Genomic DNA, 14,892 nt, shown 5'->3' on the forward strand with positions numbered 1-14,892 from the left:
GACATTATTACCTTCCGCGCGTCCCACGATGGGATTTTCTGGATTAAGACGTGTTTTCTTCTTTGCATAATTTTTGTGGTTTTTATTTTATTTATTCATCAAAAACCATCTTTAAATGATTTTTTTTTATTCGAGAAAAACATATTTTCGATGATAAAAAAGACTATGTAGACATTCTTTTATTTGTTTTCAGTCAATTGACTGCAGCCATGCTCAGTCAAACCAATTCGACCCCAGGACATACACTTTGTAAGTCTAGTACCGTCTCTTTTTGCTAAACATACCAACATTGGTTGCCAAGCGATGGTGGAGAGACAAACATACACATAGATACGACAGGCTTCCTCCAGGCCTTGATTGGCCTGAGGCTATAAGTAGAAGACACTTTCCCATCGCTTGACAACCAATGTTGGTGTGTTTACGTCCCCCATAACTTAGCAGTTTAACAAGAGACCAATAGAATAATAAGTACTAGGCTTCAGAAGTCCCAGGGTTGATTTGCTCCAACATGGCCACAGTCAAAATAATTCACTACAGCTAGAATCCTTTTGTCCAAAGACGAAAGGGATCAGGACCACACAGCAGGTGGACCCACCAGTCAAATAAAAAAGACAAACACTGTAAGTGGGAGGGTCAATCCTTTTTTTTTTTTACCCTCTCAAAATAGAGTTGAAATTGAAATGATGAAGGAAGAGGTATGTATACATGATAGAAGGGGGGAGTGATTGGCATGGAGTGGATGGGAGGAAGAAGAAAAAGGACCCTTGACCACTAGTTGCTTCTGCTGTCACCTTCCATCAACCACTTACTAAGGTGCACTTAGACATCCACTAACCCAAACTGCTGTTACTACCACCACAACCAGTTACTATGGTAATGATCCAAGTTGTTAATGGTTACAACAGCTTCTGCTGTGCTTCACACTACTCCCACCACAACTACTAACCTCTCCCTCGCTAGATATAGTGACCAATCAACCCTTCCGTTCTAATTGCTTTGAATAAAGAATGAAAAAAAAAACAATAGATTAAAATGCTAGATATTCCCCTCTAAGACGAGATGGCCATGGTTGGAACACTGCCCCAGAGTTAAAACTACCACTGACTTTTATTACAGAAGTTACATCCATAACGAGAGAAGAAGTAATTAAGTATGAAGGTTCATTTGAAGAGAACGAACCCAACAAAGGTAAATTAAATGAGAAAGAAGGTTTAGAAATTAAAATAAATTGCAATAGTGGGGGGACAACCTTGGATAGGTTTCAGTGTTATTGACCTCCTCAAGCAACCAGACAATAACTAAGATCACACAAGATTTATACATATACATTTAGATATATATATACACACAAAACGGGGTCTCTTCCTGCCAAGGGTTCCAGATGAGACTACTTCACGGCAGGTGAGAGCAGCAGTGATCAGACTCTCTCATTGACCGAATGCCACCTATCAGAGGAGGTTCCAAATAATAGTGTAGCACAGGCAACGGTGGTGCCCCAGCATGACCACAGCTTTAAATATGTTTAAAGACTAGAGATATACATGTGCATTGAAGTATGTGTGCACAGAATTTATATATCTCGCACCATGCACACACAATGTAATTCCGTGTGCACTCAAATCTCTCTATCTGCATGCAGCAGCATGTATGTATATGTGTGTGTATACAGATGCATCTTACCATCTGGCAAAAACAAGCTGTAATTCACGGAGGTCAAATAAGAGCAAAACATATCTAGAGTTGTCTACCCCGTTCGATACTTCAATAGCAAAAAAAATTATTATTTTTTGTGGTGGTGGTCATATTTCTGGGTACAGGGTGGGCCAAAAGTCACACACGAAAATATAACATCTTATACTACTATTAATCATCATTATTATTTTGTGTAACATTGAAACACTGTTGGTCGATTATTGTTTTATTTGTTTCAGTCACATGACTGCAGCCATGCTGGAGCACTGCCTCTCAGTCGAACAAATTGACTCTAGGAATTATTTTTTCTAAGCCTAGTACTTATTCTATCTCTTTTGCCAAACTGCTAAGTTACGGGGGACGTAAACACACCATCGGCTATCAAACAATGGTGGCAGGGACAGACAGATACACTCACACATATATATATATATATACACACGACGGGCTTCTTTCAGTTTCTGTCAACCAAATCCACTCGCAAGGCTTTGGTTGGCCCGAGGCTTAGTGGACACTTATTTAAAGTGCCACACAGTGGGACTGAACCAGGAACCATGTGGTTGGAAAGCAAGCTTCTTTACCACACAGCCTGTGCCTGATTAGTGCAAAGAGTCCATGCAACATGCAGTGTGCAGGACAAATACCAATGGTTGCCCCCTCCCCTATCTGTGCTAAAGAAAAGTCCAAAGAAACCAGTGCAAAGATCTCTGCAGGAAATTCTGTTCCTTGTACAACAAACAATAAAAAAATCTGCAAATGGTGAATGTTTCGAACCCTTGTAATCAGGATGTTGACATTTCCTAATTAGTTTTGTGTTGTAATTAACCATAAAGTGCTGTTTTTGAAATATGGGGGAGAGGGGGGTCTCAGTGTGTGACTTTGGGCCCATCCTGTATTTTGACAGATTCAAAGCTAGCAAGGGAAACAGACTTACCTACCCATAAAGCACCTTTTGTCTGACACTCTGCCGATTCAGAGACATGACAGTAGTAGTAGTAGTAGTAGCAGTACTTGTGGGTGGTGGTGGTGGTCGTCAAAGTAGTTGTAGCAACAGAATTTAGAAAGATATTAGAAATAGGGAGGGAGGGATGAGGTGACAATCATGAGTTTCCTGCCCTGAAATTATCAGATTTAAAAATGCGACTGAAATATTGTTAATAGTAAAGCTGTGGTGGTGAAAAAACAAACGAAAAAAAAAAAACTAACCATGACGACATTACAGACTCCCCCAACACATACATACTGAAGAGGCAGAGAGAGAGAGAGAGAGAGAGAAATGGGGGCAGTTATGATGGCTAAGGAACTAAATGAAGGGACAACAGACCTACCAGACTATCTAATGGGAAAACATTGAGCACACACAAACTCCCTCACTTTGGTGGGGAGAATAAGGAGAGTTTAGCTTAACCTGGGGCCCAATGAGTTTGATAAGAGTAACAAGAAATCATTATTATTATTATTATTACTATTATTATTTTATTTCACTCCATTTTAGAAAAACTGAAACACGTCTTTGACAATTCCGGAGCACATTGGACTTGTTTTTCAGTCTGGTTGCGATGGTGCAACAAAACAGAACAGAACAGTTGTGGACATCTCCAACCAAAAGCATCGTGAGAAAAAGCAACATCGCATACAACGGCCGGTCAATTTGTTCGAGAAGTTCATGCAATACGGTGTGCCCAACACATAGCAAAGTGGACCCCTCACCACCGAGATGTCTCTGTCAGAAAGAGGCTTTAAAAAGAAAAAAAGTCCAAAGAAATTTGTGCACACATTGTCACAGGGAGTTGATATTCCTCATGCAACGAAGAATAAAAGCTACAGACATTTGCTAATTTGTTTTGCTTTCTAATTAAATATAAATGGGTTGTTTTTGAAATGTGCAATAGAGATATTAGTCTTAATCTTGGCACATGACCTTTGGCCCCCCCCCCCCCAACTTGTATATATTTTTACAGAAAGACGCATGCACACACACATTTTTAAAGATGTCCCGCTCCCCAGCCCCATTATTCCAATACAACTTTGCTAAAACCTTACTGTATGGTGCGGTCAGCTACCATTTATGAAGGAAAAATATTATTACACCAAGCTGATAGTGAGAGAAAAGGACAACACCAGCACTGCCGCCACCACAGCAGAAAAGAAATTTGGCAGATGACGTCTATGTGCACGAGCGTGTCTATAAATGGTTAAGGAGAAGCAGCAAGGGGTCAGAGGTTGTGGTATGATGGGGAGGAAGAGGAGGAATAAGGAAGAAATGAAAACAGGAGGCAAGAATGTTGGAAGGGAGATTAATAAGAATAATAATTATTGTAATTTCAATAACATCATCAGTACAAATATAAGCAGGCAGCTAACTCCCCTTCTCCTCTTCTTCTTCTCTCAGTCTGTGTATATATGCATGCGTATATGGACATGTTGTACACACACACGCACATACACATTTATGTAATGTATAATGTTATATATACCAACATCTATGTGGAAAAGCTGCAAAGACAAAGAAAAAAAAAAAAAAAGAAAAAAAGATTAGACAATAAAACCACAAATCCCGAAAAAGACAAAATAACAATACAAAATAGATAAATTCTATCCTCATTTACCATCCATTTTGTCTGCTGGCATCGGCTGGACATCTTGGGAGCAACTGGGCAAGGCCAGGAGCCACACCATATAAATAAATATATATATATATATATAAATAAATAAATAAATAAAAATATAGATAAATAAAAAATATATATATATAAATTAATAAATACATAAATAAATAAATGAATAAATATATAAGTAAATAAATAAATAGTGTTCAGGATGCTTTTTACATTACCACCATGGAACCGGGCAAGGCCAGGAGCCACATTATTCTGGATACAAGGAAATGATCCAGAATTACAAACTGATCATCCACTAATATGTGCAACTCTATATTAAAACTTTCTTGTGTACCCAACCCAGTATTAGCCAATATACATCATTCCCAGTGGTGCATTTATTTCGAGATGCTCTGTGTTGAATAACTCAGTTATCATTCAGCCAGTTTTAGGAACAGAACGTGACTAAGGTATGGTGGGAGATTTTAATTGAGAACTTCTAAAAACAACACAACATTTGTAGTTGGAGCCAGAGCCAGTTTCAGCCGGGTTGGTAACGAAAATTCAATCTTATAATAATTCTGCTTCTTCCTCCGTTACTCAGCCCATTCATGAGGCTGTCATGTGATTGGCTGAAGTCGGGGAGGCTGCGAGTGAAACGTGGAATTCTTTTTAACTCAGTCTTATTCCTTAGTTATTTCGTCTGACTGTAATGCCTTCTTCATGTGATTGGTTGAAGGGAAAAGTGAAGAAAAAGAGGGGAAGCGTGAGAGAGAAGTCTATAAAATTGTGAATAAAGCATCATCATTTAATTCTGCTTCCCATGGACGGTTTGACTGAGGACTGGCAAGCTAAGAGGCTGCACCACGCTCAAATTGATTTGGCAAGGTTTCTACAGCTGGATGCCCTTCCAAATGCCAACCGCTTTACAGCAGGTGTGTGAAATGGGCTAAAAAGCATCATACAACGTGGAAGACAATTGGAGATTTCTGCGGGACAACCTGTTGAAAGCCACCGACCAGATTTGTGGGTGGTGTAAGGTCCCCTCCCAACCCAGAGTAACGTGGTGGTGGAACAAGGAGGTAGACAGGGCTATTAGACAAAAGAAACAGGCTTGGAAGGACTGGAAGAACGGTGGTAGCAGGGAATTGTACCAATGTGCCAGAAGGGAGGCTAGGCGACAGGTTTATTTAGCCAGAGGGGAAGCAGATAAGGAAAGATTTGCCAATGTTCTGCGCCGTGAGGACCAAAGACTCGAGGTATTTCGTGTTGCAAGACAGTGTAGGAGAGAGAATAGTGATGTTGTAGGAGAGAAATGTGTTCGCATGGATGATGGTACGCTTGCACTAAATGAGGCTGCAAAGAAAGAGGTCTGGAGATGCCACTACGATAGATTGCATAATAAAGAGAATGAATGGGAGAAAGAGAGCCTGCCGTATGTCGACCCAATAGAGGGACCAGCTATCCGAGTTGATAGTACCAGGGTAGATAAAGCAATTAAGAGTATGAAGACCGGGAAAGCCCCCGGCCCATCAGGAATCACTGCAGAGATGCTCAAAATATCTGGCAGTGTTGGCTATAGCCTAGTCACCCGTATTACGAACCAGGTGATACACGAAGGAGTCATACCCAATGACTGGTGTAGCAGCATCATAGTCAACTGCTACAAAGGTAAAGGGGACGCTTTAGATACAAATAATTACAGAGGCATCAAGCTGTTAGATCAGGTTATGAAAGTTACAGAGAGGGTCAAAGCCCAACTAATTAGGGAGCGAATCAATTAAATGAGATGCAGTTTGGGTTCGTGCCAGGTAAAAGTACTACTGATGCCTTATTTCTAGTGAGACAGTTGCAGGAGAAATACCTAGCTAAGGATAAACCTCTGTACCTGGCTTTCGTTGACATGGAGAAAGCCTTTGACAGGGTCCCCCGATCCCTTATCTGGTGGTCAATGAGGAAACTTGGGATAGAAGAATGGTTAGTGAGAGCTGTGCGAGCCATGTACAGAGATGCTGCCAGTAAGGTGAGGGTTGGAAATGAGTACAGCAATGAATTCCGGGTAGAGGTAGGGGTCCACCAAGGTTCCGTCCTCAGCCCCCTATTATTTACCATAGTCCTCCAGGCAATCACAGAGGAGTTCAAGACAGGTTGCCCCTGGGAGCTCCTCTATGCTGATGACCTTGCCCTAATTGCGGAGTCACTATCAGAACTAGAGGAGAAGTTTCAGGTGTGGAAGCAAGGTCTAGAATTGAAGGGCCTAATAAGTAGGAAGGTAGATAAAACACAAACCCCTTCAGGTAGATGGCCCTGCTCAGTATGTAGAAAAGGAGTAGGTAGTAACTCTATAAGATGTACCCGGTGCAAGCTATGGACACATAAGAGGTGCAGCAACATCAAAGGCAGGTTAACTAGCAAGTTAGTTTTTGTTTGTGGCAGATGTTCAGGTGCAATAAAGACTGCAGACAAACAGGAAACAACTTCTATCTCATTCCAGGGTGAAAAACTAGAGGTAGTTGATAGCTTCCACTATCTGGGCAACCAAGTTAGTAGTGGGGGTGGGTGCGCTGAAAGTGTAGCTGCTAGAATAAGAATAGCCTGGGCAAAGTTTAGAGAGCTCTTACCCCTGCTGGCGACAAAGGGACTCTCACTCAGAGTAAAAGGCAGACTGTATGACGCATGCGTACGAACAACCATGCTACATGGCAGTGAAACATGGGCTGTAACTGCTGAGGACATACGTAAGCTCGCAAGGAATGAAGCCAGTATGCTCCGTTGGATGTGTAATGTCAATGTGAATACCCGTCAGAGTGTAAGTATCTTGAGAGAAAAGCTGAACATTAGAAGCATCAGTTGTGGCGTGCAAGAGAGACGATTGGGCTGGTATGGACATGTGGTGAGAATGGAGGAGGATAGCTGCGTGAAAAAGTGCCACACCCTAACAGTTGAGGGAACCCGTGGAAGAGGTAGGCCCAGGAAGACCTGGGCTGAGGTGGTGAGGCAAGACCTTCGTACATTGGGCCTCACCGAGGCGATGACTACGGACCGAGACCTTTGGAAATGTGCTGTGCGTGAGAAGACCCGGCAAGCCAAGTAAGATCGTTGCCAGTGCCCCTGGACTGGTTCTTGTGCGGGTGGCACATGAGATGCACCATTTTGAGCGTGGCCGTTGCCAGTACCGCCTGACTGGCTCCTGTAGGATTTTCGAGCGAGATCGTTGCCAGTGCCCCTGGACTGGCTTGTGCGGGTGGCACATAAAAGACACCATTTCGAGCGTGGCCGTTTTCGTGCGGGTGACACGTAAAAGCACCCACTACACTCTCTGAGTGGTTGGCGTTAGGAAGGGCATCCAGCTGTAGAAACTCTGCCAAATCAGGCTGGAGCCTGGTGTTGCCATCCGGTTTCACCAGTCCTCAGTCAAATCGTCCAACCCATGCTAGCATGGAAAGCAGACGTTAAACGATGATGATGATATATATATATATATATATGTATATATATATATATATATACATACATACATACATGTGTGAGCATGTATTGTACACGCCAGTAATCTAAAAATGTATTCCAACAGACAAGGTAACTCTCATGGAAGTAGGCAACCGAAATATAATGCTTTCAAAAACTAAACCTTTTCCAGAAAGGTTACTTTCTGGAACATCATCAAAAACAAGCACAAGGCAGAAATTTATGAACACTGGTTAAATTCTGCCTCATAAACTCCAAATTAAACGTATTCCAAACGAACAGGACCAACAAAGACAATTATGGGAGAAACTAACACTTGGAAAACATGAAGACAGAAATAGAACTGCTTAAGCTTAGAGCGCTGAGCAATGAAGAAAAATTGAAGAACATAGATGAGGAAATCTACAACGAATTAAAGAAACATTGAGATGGTCAACGCTTGGAAAGTGTCTTTAAACTGTGGCAAACAACTTGTGAAGCTGAAGAAACAAACTCGCTACAAGGCTGGCAAAGACAAAGCAATTTGTTTATTAACTACGAAACACAGTTCATCGTAGAATAGGCATCGGATAAGCCCTTGCTGAAGGAAAATAAAGCAAAAACATACACAGAAATGAACCCAGGCTTATCGAACACAAACCAGAGACGGACAAGGGGAGGCAACTCCACCTCTCTTACATCCCCAAATAACTTAGAAACAACAATCAGGAATTCAGCCGACAACAGAGAATCTGGACGGAATCTTCTTGGCATCCTACAAAGAAATCAAAGGTTCCATGGAAACGTCGAGACGAAGCAAAACTTTTGCGAACCAATCCACCCCCCATCATCTCACAATAAATGGAAGAATTTACCTTCGAGACTTGGTTACTTCGATCAGAGAGGGTGGGTCGATTCTGGATTGTCGAATGCTTTTCATAGACTTCGTTTAAATATATCTTGCTAGACATCAATCCGTCCCTTGTCACACTCAATCAGTAAAGCTAGCTGCGTGTCTTTAGCCGCAGGTATACGTACGAAATGTATGGGGTTTTTTTTCTCATGTTCCTTTCTTTCTTTTACTTGTTTCATTCATTAGACTGCGGCCATGCTGGAGCAGCGCCTTAAAGTTTTTTTTATATAATATATACTAGCCTCCCTCTTTCACACGATGCTACACACAGCATATATGTTTGTATATATATATATATACACCAGCTGCCTTAACTCGTACAAGTCAGTGGATCAGTGGGTATAAGCAGGTGTGTGAAATGGGCTAAAAAGCTTGGTTCATCTGTCACATGGGTCCTCTCGCAACATTTATACTGTCCACTTAGGATACACCGACCTAACCTCTGGCCAGAACCTAACGCCAATTTCCCTGAACTCTTGCGGGGTCACCATGTCTGTCCCAAGCGAAAGCCCGAAAGCAAAAGTCATACGCACTAGTTGTCCTTCTGCTCACATGTCTGTCTTACTTGCAAGGCCCCTTGACCGTTCATACGTCATCACTTACCTTATACTTCCAGCCTATCCCACCATCTTTGTCATATATTATGTGTAGTAAGAGGCTTGCTTCCCAACCACATGGTTCTGGGTTCAGTCTCACTGCGTGCCACCTTGAGCAAGTGTCTTCTGCTATAGTCTCAAGCCGACCAAAGCCTTGTGAGTGGTTTTGGTGGATGGAAACTGAAAGAAGCCCATCGAATATATATATGTGTGTGTGTGTCTCCTCATGTCTGTGTGTCTGTCTCCCATCACTGCTTGATAACTGGTGTTGGTGTTTATGCTCCTATAACCTAGCAGTTCAGCAAAGCAGACCAAAATAAGTGCTGGATTCGATTCATTCGACTAAAACAGAATTTTTCAAGGCCATCACTTAGGGGCCGGTGTCGGTTTTTTGACATCCCTATAATGTAGTGGTTTTGTAAAAGGAGATTTATAAAAAAAAGAAAGAAACACCTCCTGTGTTCATAATGTCTACATACATACACACTCACACAAACATGTATATGGGCATACACACACAAACATATATGTGCATGTTCGTACTCATATGTATACACATATCCACACTCCAAACACTATTATGACAACTTACTGATTGTCCTCCAAGTAAATGCATAAACTACGGTTTAAGCAACATATTACCTGCCTCTGGACGCCCTCTTCCCATGACGGTACCCATACAGGTGATCCCCAGGAGTGCCTCCGGATTTAAACATCCCCTGGTTGCTTGGATGCTTCAGACTACCCCTGAAGGATCGAGGCAAACCTACCACTTACCTATATATATATATATACATATATATATATATATATATATATATATATATATATATATATATATATATATACATACATACATGTGTGAGCATGTATTGTACACGCCAGTAATCTAAAAATGTATTCCAACAGACAAGGTAACTCTCATGGAAGTAGGCAACCGAAATATAATGCTTTCAAAAACTAAACCTTTTCCAGGTGTCTTTGGACAAACTTAATCTTCTTGAGACGAAGAGACTCTTAAGGAATGAAGAGACTCTTAAGGAACTGAGAGAGATGAACACGAATTTGAGACTTTTGATTAGCAACACTGATGAACTCACTCGCTCCACACAAGAGGAAAAGAAGAGAAAGAACAATCCCTGCAACAGCTCAATCAACATTTGTCCAAATTATGCACCACTCTTCATTCTTTACCACATAATAATTGCTTAAATGAAAATCCACCTAAAGATGATACACAAGATAGAAGCCCATCCCCCTCCACTATCAATTAAAAACCGCATTATAGACATATAGAATGAAAAACTTAAAGCCAGAAAGGTTACTTTCTGGAACATCATCAAAAACAAGCACAAGGCAGAAATTTATGAACACTGGTTAAATTCTGCCTCATAAACTCCAAATTAAACGTATTCCAAACGAACAGGACCAACAAAGACAATTATGGGAGAAACTAACACTTGGAAAACATGAAGACAGAAATAGAACTGCTTAAGCTTAGAGCGCTGAGCAATGAAGAAAAATTGAAGAACATAGATGAGGAAATCTACAACGAATTAAAGAAACATTGAGATGGTCAACGCTTGGAAAGTGTCTTTAAACTGTGGCAAACAACTTGTGAATCTGAAGAAACAAACTCGCTACAAGCCTGGCAAAGACAAAGCAATTTGTTTATTAACTACGAAACACAGTTCATCGTAGAATAGGCATCGGATAAGCCCTTGCTGAAGGAAAATAAAGCAAAAACATACACAGAAATGAACCCAGGCTTATCGAAAACAAACCAGGGACGGACAAGGGGAGGCAACTCCACCTCTCTTACATCCCCAAATAACTTAGAAACAACAATCAGGAATTCAGCCGACAACAGAGAATCTGGACGGAATCTTCTTGGCATCCTACAAAGAAATCAAAGGTTCCATGGAAACGTCGAGACGAAGCAAAACTTTTGCGAACCAATCCACCCCCCATCATCTCACAATAAATGGAAGAATTTACCTTCGAGACTTGGTTACTTCGATCAGAGAGGGTGGGTCGATTCTGGATTGTCGAATGCTTTTCATAGACTTCGTTTAAATATATCTTGCTAGACATCAATCCGTCCCTTGTCACACTCAATCAGTAAAGCTAGCTGCGTGTCTTTAGCCGCAGGTATACGTACGAAATGTATGGGGTTTTTTTTCTCATGTTCCTTTCTTTCTTTTACTTGTTTCATTCATTAGACTGCGGCCATGCTGGAGCAGCGCCTTAAAGTTTTTTTTATATAATATATACTAGTTTCCCTCTTTCACACGATGCTACACACAGCATATATGTTTGTATATATATATATACACCAGCTGCCTTAACTCGTACAAGTCAGTGGATCAGTGGGTATAAGCAGGTGTGTGAAATGGGCTAAAAAGCTTGGTTCATCTGTCACATGGGTCCTCTCGCAACATTTATACTGTCCACTTAGGATACACCGACCTAACCTCTGGCCAGAACCTAACGCCAATTTCCCTGAACTCTTGCGGGGTCACCATGTCTGTCCCAAGCGAAAGCCCGAAAGCAAAAGTCATACGCACTAGTTGTCCTTCTGCTCACATGTCTGTCTTACTTGCAAGGCCCCTTGACCGTTCATACGTCATCACTTACCTTATACTTCCAGCCTATCCCACCATCTTTGTCATATATTATGTGTAGTAAGAGGCTTGCTTCCCAACCACATGGTTCTGGGTTCAGTCTCACTGCGTGCCACCTTGAGCAAGTGTCTTCTGCTATAGTCTCAAGCCGACCAAAGCCTTGTGAGTGGTTTTGGTGGATGGAAACTGAAAGAAGCCCATCGAATATATATATGTGTGTGTGTGTCTCCTCATGTCTGTGTGTCTGTCTCCCATCACTGCTTGATAACTGGTGTTGGTGTTTATGCTCCTATAACCTAGCAGTTCAGCAAAGCAGACCAAAATAAGTGCTGGATTCGATTCATTCGACTAAAACAGAATTTTTCAAGGCCATCACTTAGGGGCCGGTGTCGGTTTTTTGACATCCCTATAATGTAGTGGTTTTGTAAAAGGAGATTTATAAAAAAAAGAAAGAAACACCTCCTGTGTTCATAATGTCTACATACATACACACTCACACAAACATGTATATGGGCATACACACACAAACATATATGTGCATGTACGTACTCATATGTATACACATATCCACACTCCAAACACTATTATGACAACTTACTGATTGTCCTATCTATATACATATATAAATAATGCTATATTTACCTAATATTGAGGTTTCATTCTTTTGTTGTCACTTTATTATTATCATTGTATATATATATATATATATATATATATATATATATATATATATATATATATATATATATATATATAAGATCTTTTTTAAAACGGGGGCCACATTTTTCATTAATGTTTTACGTAGTGTTTTTGGTACCGAAAGACTTTCAAACTTCGTATACTTATCTATTTTATGTTGTAGAACAGAAAAATATTTTTGTATTCGAATTTATTTCATGTAAAAAATTGTCTTATTTCGATAATTTCAGCCAATCACTGACATCCATTCAGCAGATATACATTCAGCAGATATACAAGTGCTTCACCGCATGGGAAAGTGCTTCACCGCATGGGAAAGTGCTTCACCGCATGGCAAAGTGCTTCACCGCATGGCAAAGTGCTTCACCGCATGGCAAAGTGCTTCACCGCATGGCAAAGTGCTTCACCGCATGGGAAAGTGCTTCACCGCATGGGAAAGTGCTTCACCGCATGGCAAAGTGCTTCACCGCATGGCAAAGTGCTTCACCGCATGGCAAAGTGCTTCACCGCATGGCAAAGTGCTTCACCGCATGGCAAAGTGCTTCACCGCATGGCAAAGTGCTTCACCGCATGGCAAAGTGCTTCACCGCATGGCAAAGTGCTTCACCGCATGGCAAAGTGCTTCACCGCATGGCAAAGTGCTTCACCGCATGGCAAAGTGCTTCACCGCATGGCAAAGTGCTTCACCGCATGGCAAAGTGCTTCACCGCATGGGAAAGTGCCTCACCGCATGGCAAAGTGCCTCACCGCATGGCAAAGTGCCTCACCGCATGGCAAAGTGCCTCACCGCATGGCAAAGTGCCTCACCGCATGGCAAAGTGCCTCACCGCATGGCAAAGTGCCTCACCGCATGGCAAAGTGCTTCACCGCATGGCAAAGTGCTTCACCGCATGGCAAAGTGCTTCACCGCATGGCAAAGTGCTTCACCGCATGGCAAAGTGCTTCACCGCATGGCAAAGTGCTTCACCGCATGGCAAAGTGCTTCACCGCATGGCAAAGTGCTTCACCGCATGGCAAAGTGCTTCACCGCATGGCAAAGTGCTTCACCGCATGGCAAAGTGCTTCACCGCATGGCAAAGTGCTTCACCGCATGGCAAAGTGCTTCACCGCATGGCAAAGTGCTTCACCGCATGGCAAAGTGCTTCACCGCATGGCAAAGTGCTTCACCGCATGGCAAAGTGCTTCACCGCATGGCAAAGTGCTTCAACGCATGGGAAAGTGCTTCAACGCATGGGAAAGTGCTTCAACGCATGGGAAAGTGCTTCACCGCATGGCAAAGTGCTTCACCGCATGGCAAAGTGCTTCACCGCATGGCAAAGTGCTTCACCGCATGGGAAAGTGCTTCACCGCATGGGAAAGTGCTTCACCGCATGGGAAAGTGCTTCACCGTATGTGAAAGTGCTTCACCGTATGGGAAAGCGCTTCACCGTATGGGAAAGCGCTTCACCGTATGGGAAAGCGCTTCACCGTATGGCAAAGCGCTTCACCGTATGGCAAAGCGCTTCACCGTATGGCAAAGCGCCTCACCGTATGGGAAAGCGCCTCACCGTATGGGAAAGCGCCTCACCGTATGGGAAAGCGCTTCACCGTATGGGAAAGCGCTTCACCGTATGGGAAAGCGCTTCACCGTATGGGAAAGCGCTTCACCGTATGGGAAAGCGCTTCACCGTATGGGAAAGCGCTTCACCGTATGGGAAAGCGCTTCACCGTATGGGAAAGCGCTTCACCGTATGGGAAAGCGCTTCACCGTATGGGAAAGCGCTTCACCGTATGGGAAAGCGCTTCACCGTATGGGAAAGCGCTTCACCGTATGGGAAAGCGCTTCACCGTATGGGAAAGCGCTTCACCGTATGGGAAAGCGCTTCACCGTATGGGAAAGCGCTTCACCGTATGGGAAAGCGCTTCACCGTATGGGAAAGCGCTTCACCGTATGGGAAAGCGCTTCACCGTATGGGAAAGCGCTTCACCGTATGGCAAAGCGCTTCACCGTATGGGAAAGCGCTTCACCGTATGGGAAAGCGCTTCACCGTATGGGAAAGCGCTTCACCGTATGGGAAAGCGCTTCACCGTATGGGAAAGCGCTTCACCGTATGGGAAAGCGCTTCACCGTATGGGAAAGCGCTTCACCGTATGGGAAAGCGCTTCACCGTATGGGAAAGCGCTTCACCGTATGGGAAAGCGCTTCACCGTATGGGAAAGCGCTTCACCGTATGGGAAAGCGCTTCACCGTATGGGAAAGTGCTTCACCGTATGGGAAAGTGCTTCACCGTATGGGAAAGTGCTTCACCGTATGGGAAAGTGCTTCACCGTATGGGAAAGTG

General features: G+C 42.8%; 1 protein-coding gene and 1 long non-coding RNA gene across 14 annotated transcripts in view; one reads left to right on the top strand and one right to left on the bottom strand.

Moving 5' to 3' along the window:
* The window catches only part of LOC149129226 (uncharacterized), a 44,440-nt gene extending 40,915 nt beyond the window's left edge, over positions 1-3,525 (top strand). For 3 of the 12 annotated variants that reach the window (XR_016240168.1, XR_016240171.1, XR_016240170.1), the window contains exons 6-8: positions 194-620; positions 1,117-1,188; positions 3,188-3,525. Coding sequence is in view for 2 of the 12 variants with exons in the window: in XM_089346690.1 (XP_089202816.1) it covers positions 194-249; positions 3,188-3,209 (78 nt within the window). In the remaining 10 variants the exon portion in view is untranslated. The remainder of the gene's footprint in view (positions 1-193; positions 621-1,116; positions 1,189-3,187) is intronic. The other 9 variants (XR_016240172.1, XR_016240175.1, XR_016240174.1 and 6 more) reach the window with 4 other exon arrangements.
* Positions 111-12,567, bottom strand: LOC149129228 (uncharacterized). 2 transcript variants are annotated; one of them, XR_016240179.1, is made up of 2 exons: positions 12,515-12,567; positions 111-4,188 (listed from the first exon to the last, which is right to left on the bottom strand). It is a non-coding gene; the product is annotated as an uncharacterized LOC149129228 (long non-coding RNA). The 2 variants fall into 2 exon arrangements; XR_016240178.1 differs by lacking the exon at positions 12,515-12,567 and adding an exon at positions 8,615-8,745.
* Between the last annotated feature and the right edge of the window lie 2,325 nt (positions 12,568-14,892).

Source organism: Octopus bimaculoides, unplaced genomic scaffold (assembly GCF_046866305.1).
Source record: "Octopus bimaculoides isolate indiv1 unplaced genomic scaffold, ASM4686630v1 contig95, whole genome shotgun sequence".
In the NCBI taxonomy this organism is placed as follows: Eukaryota; Metazoa; Mollusca; class Cephalopoda; order Octopoda; family Octopodidae; genus Octopus; species Octopus bimaculoides.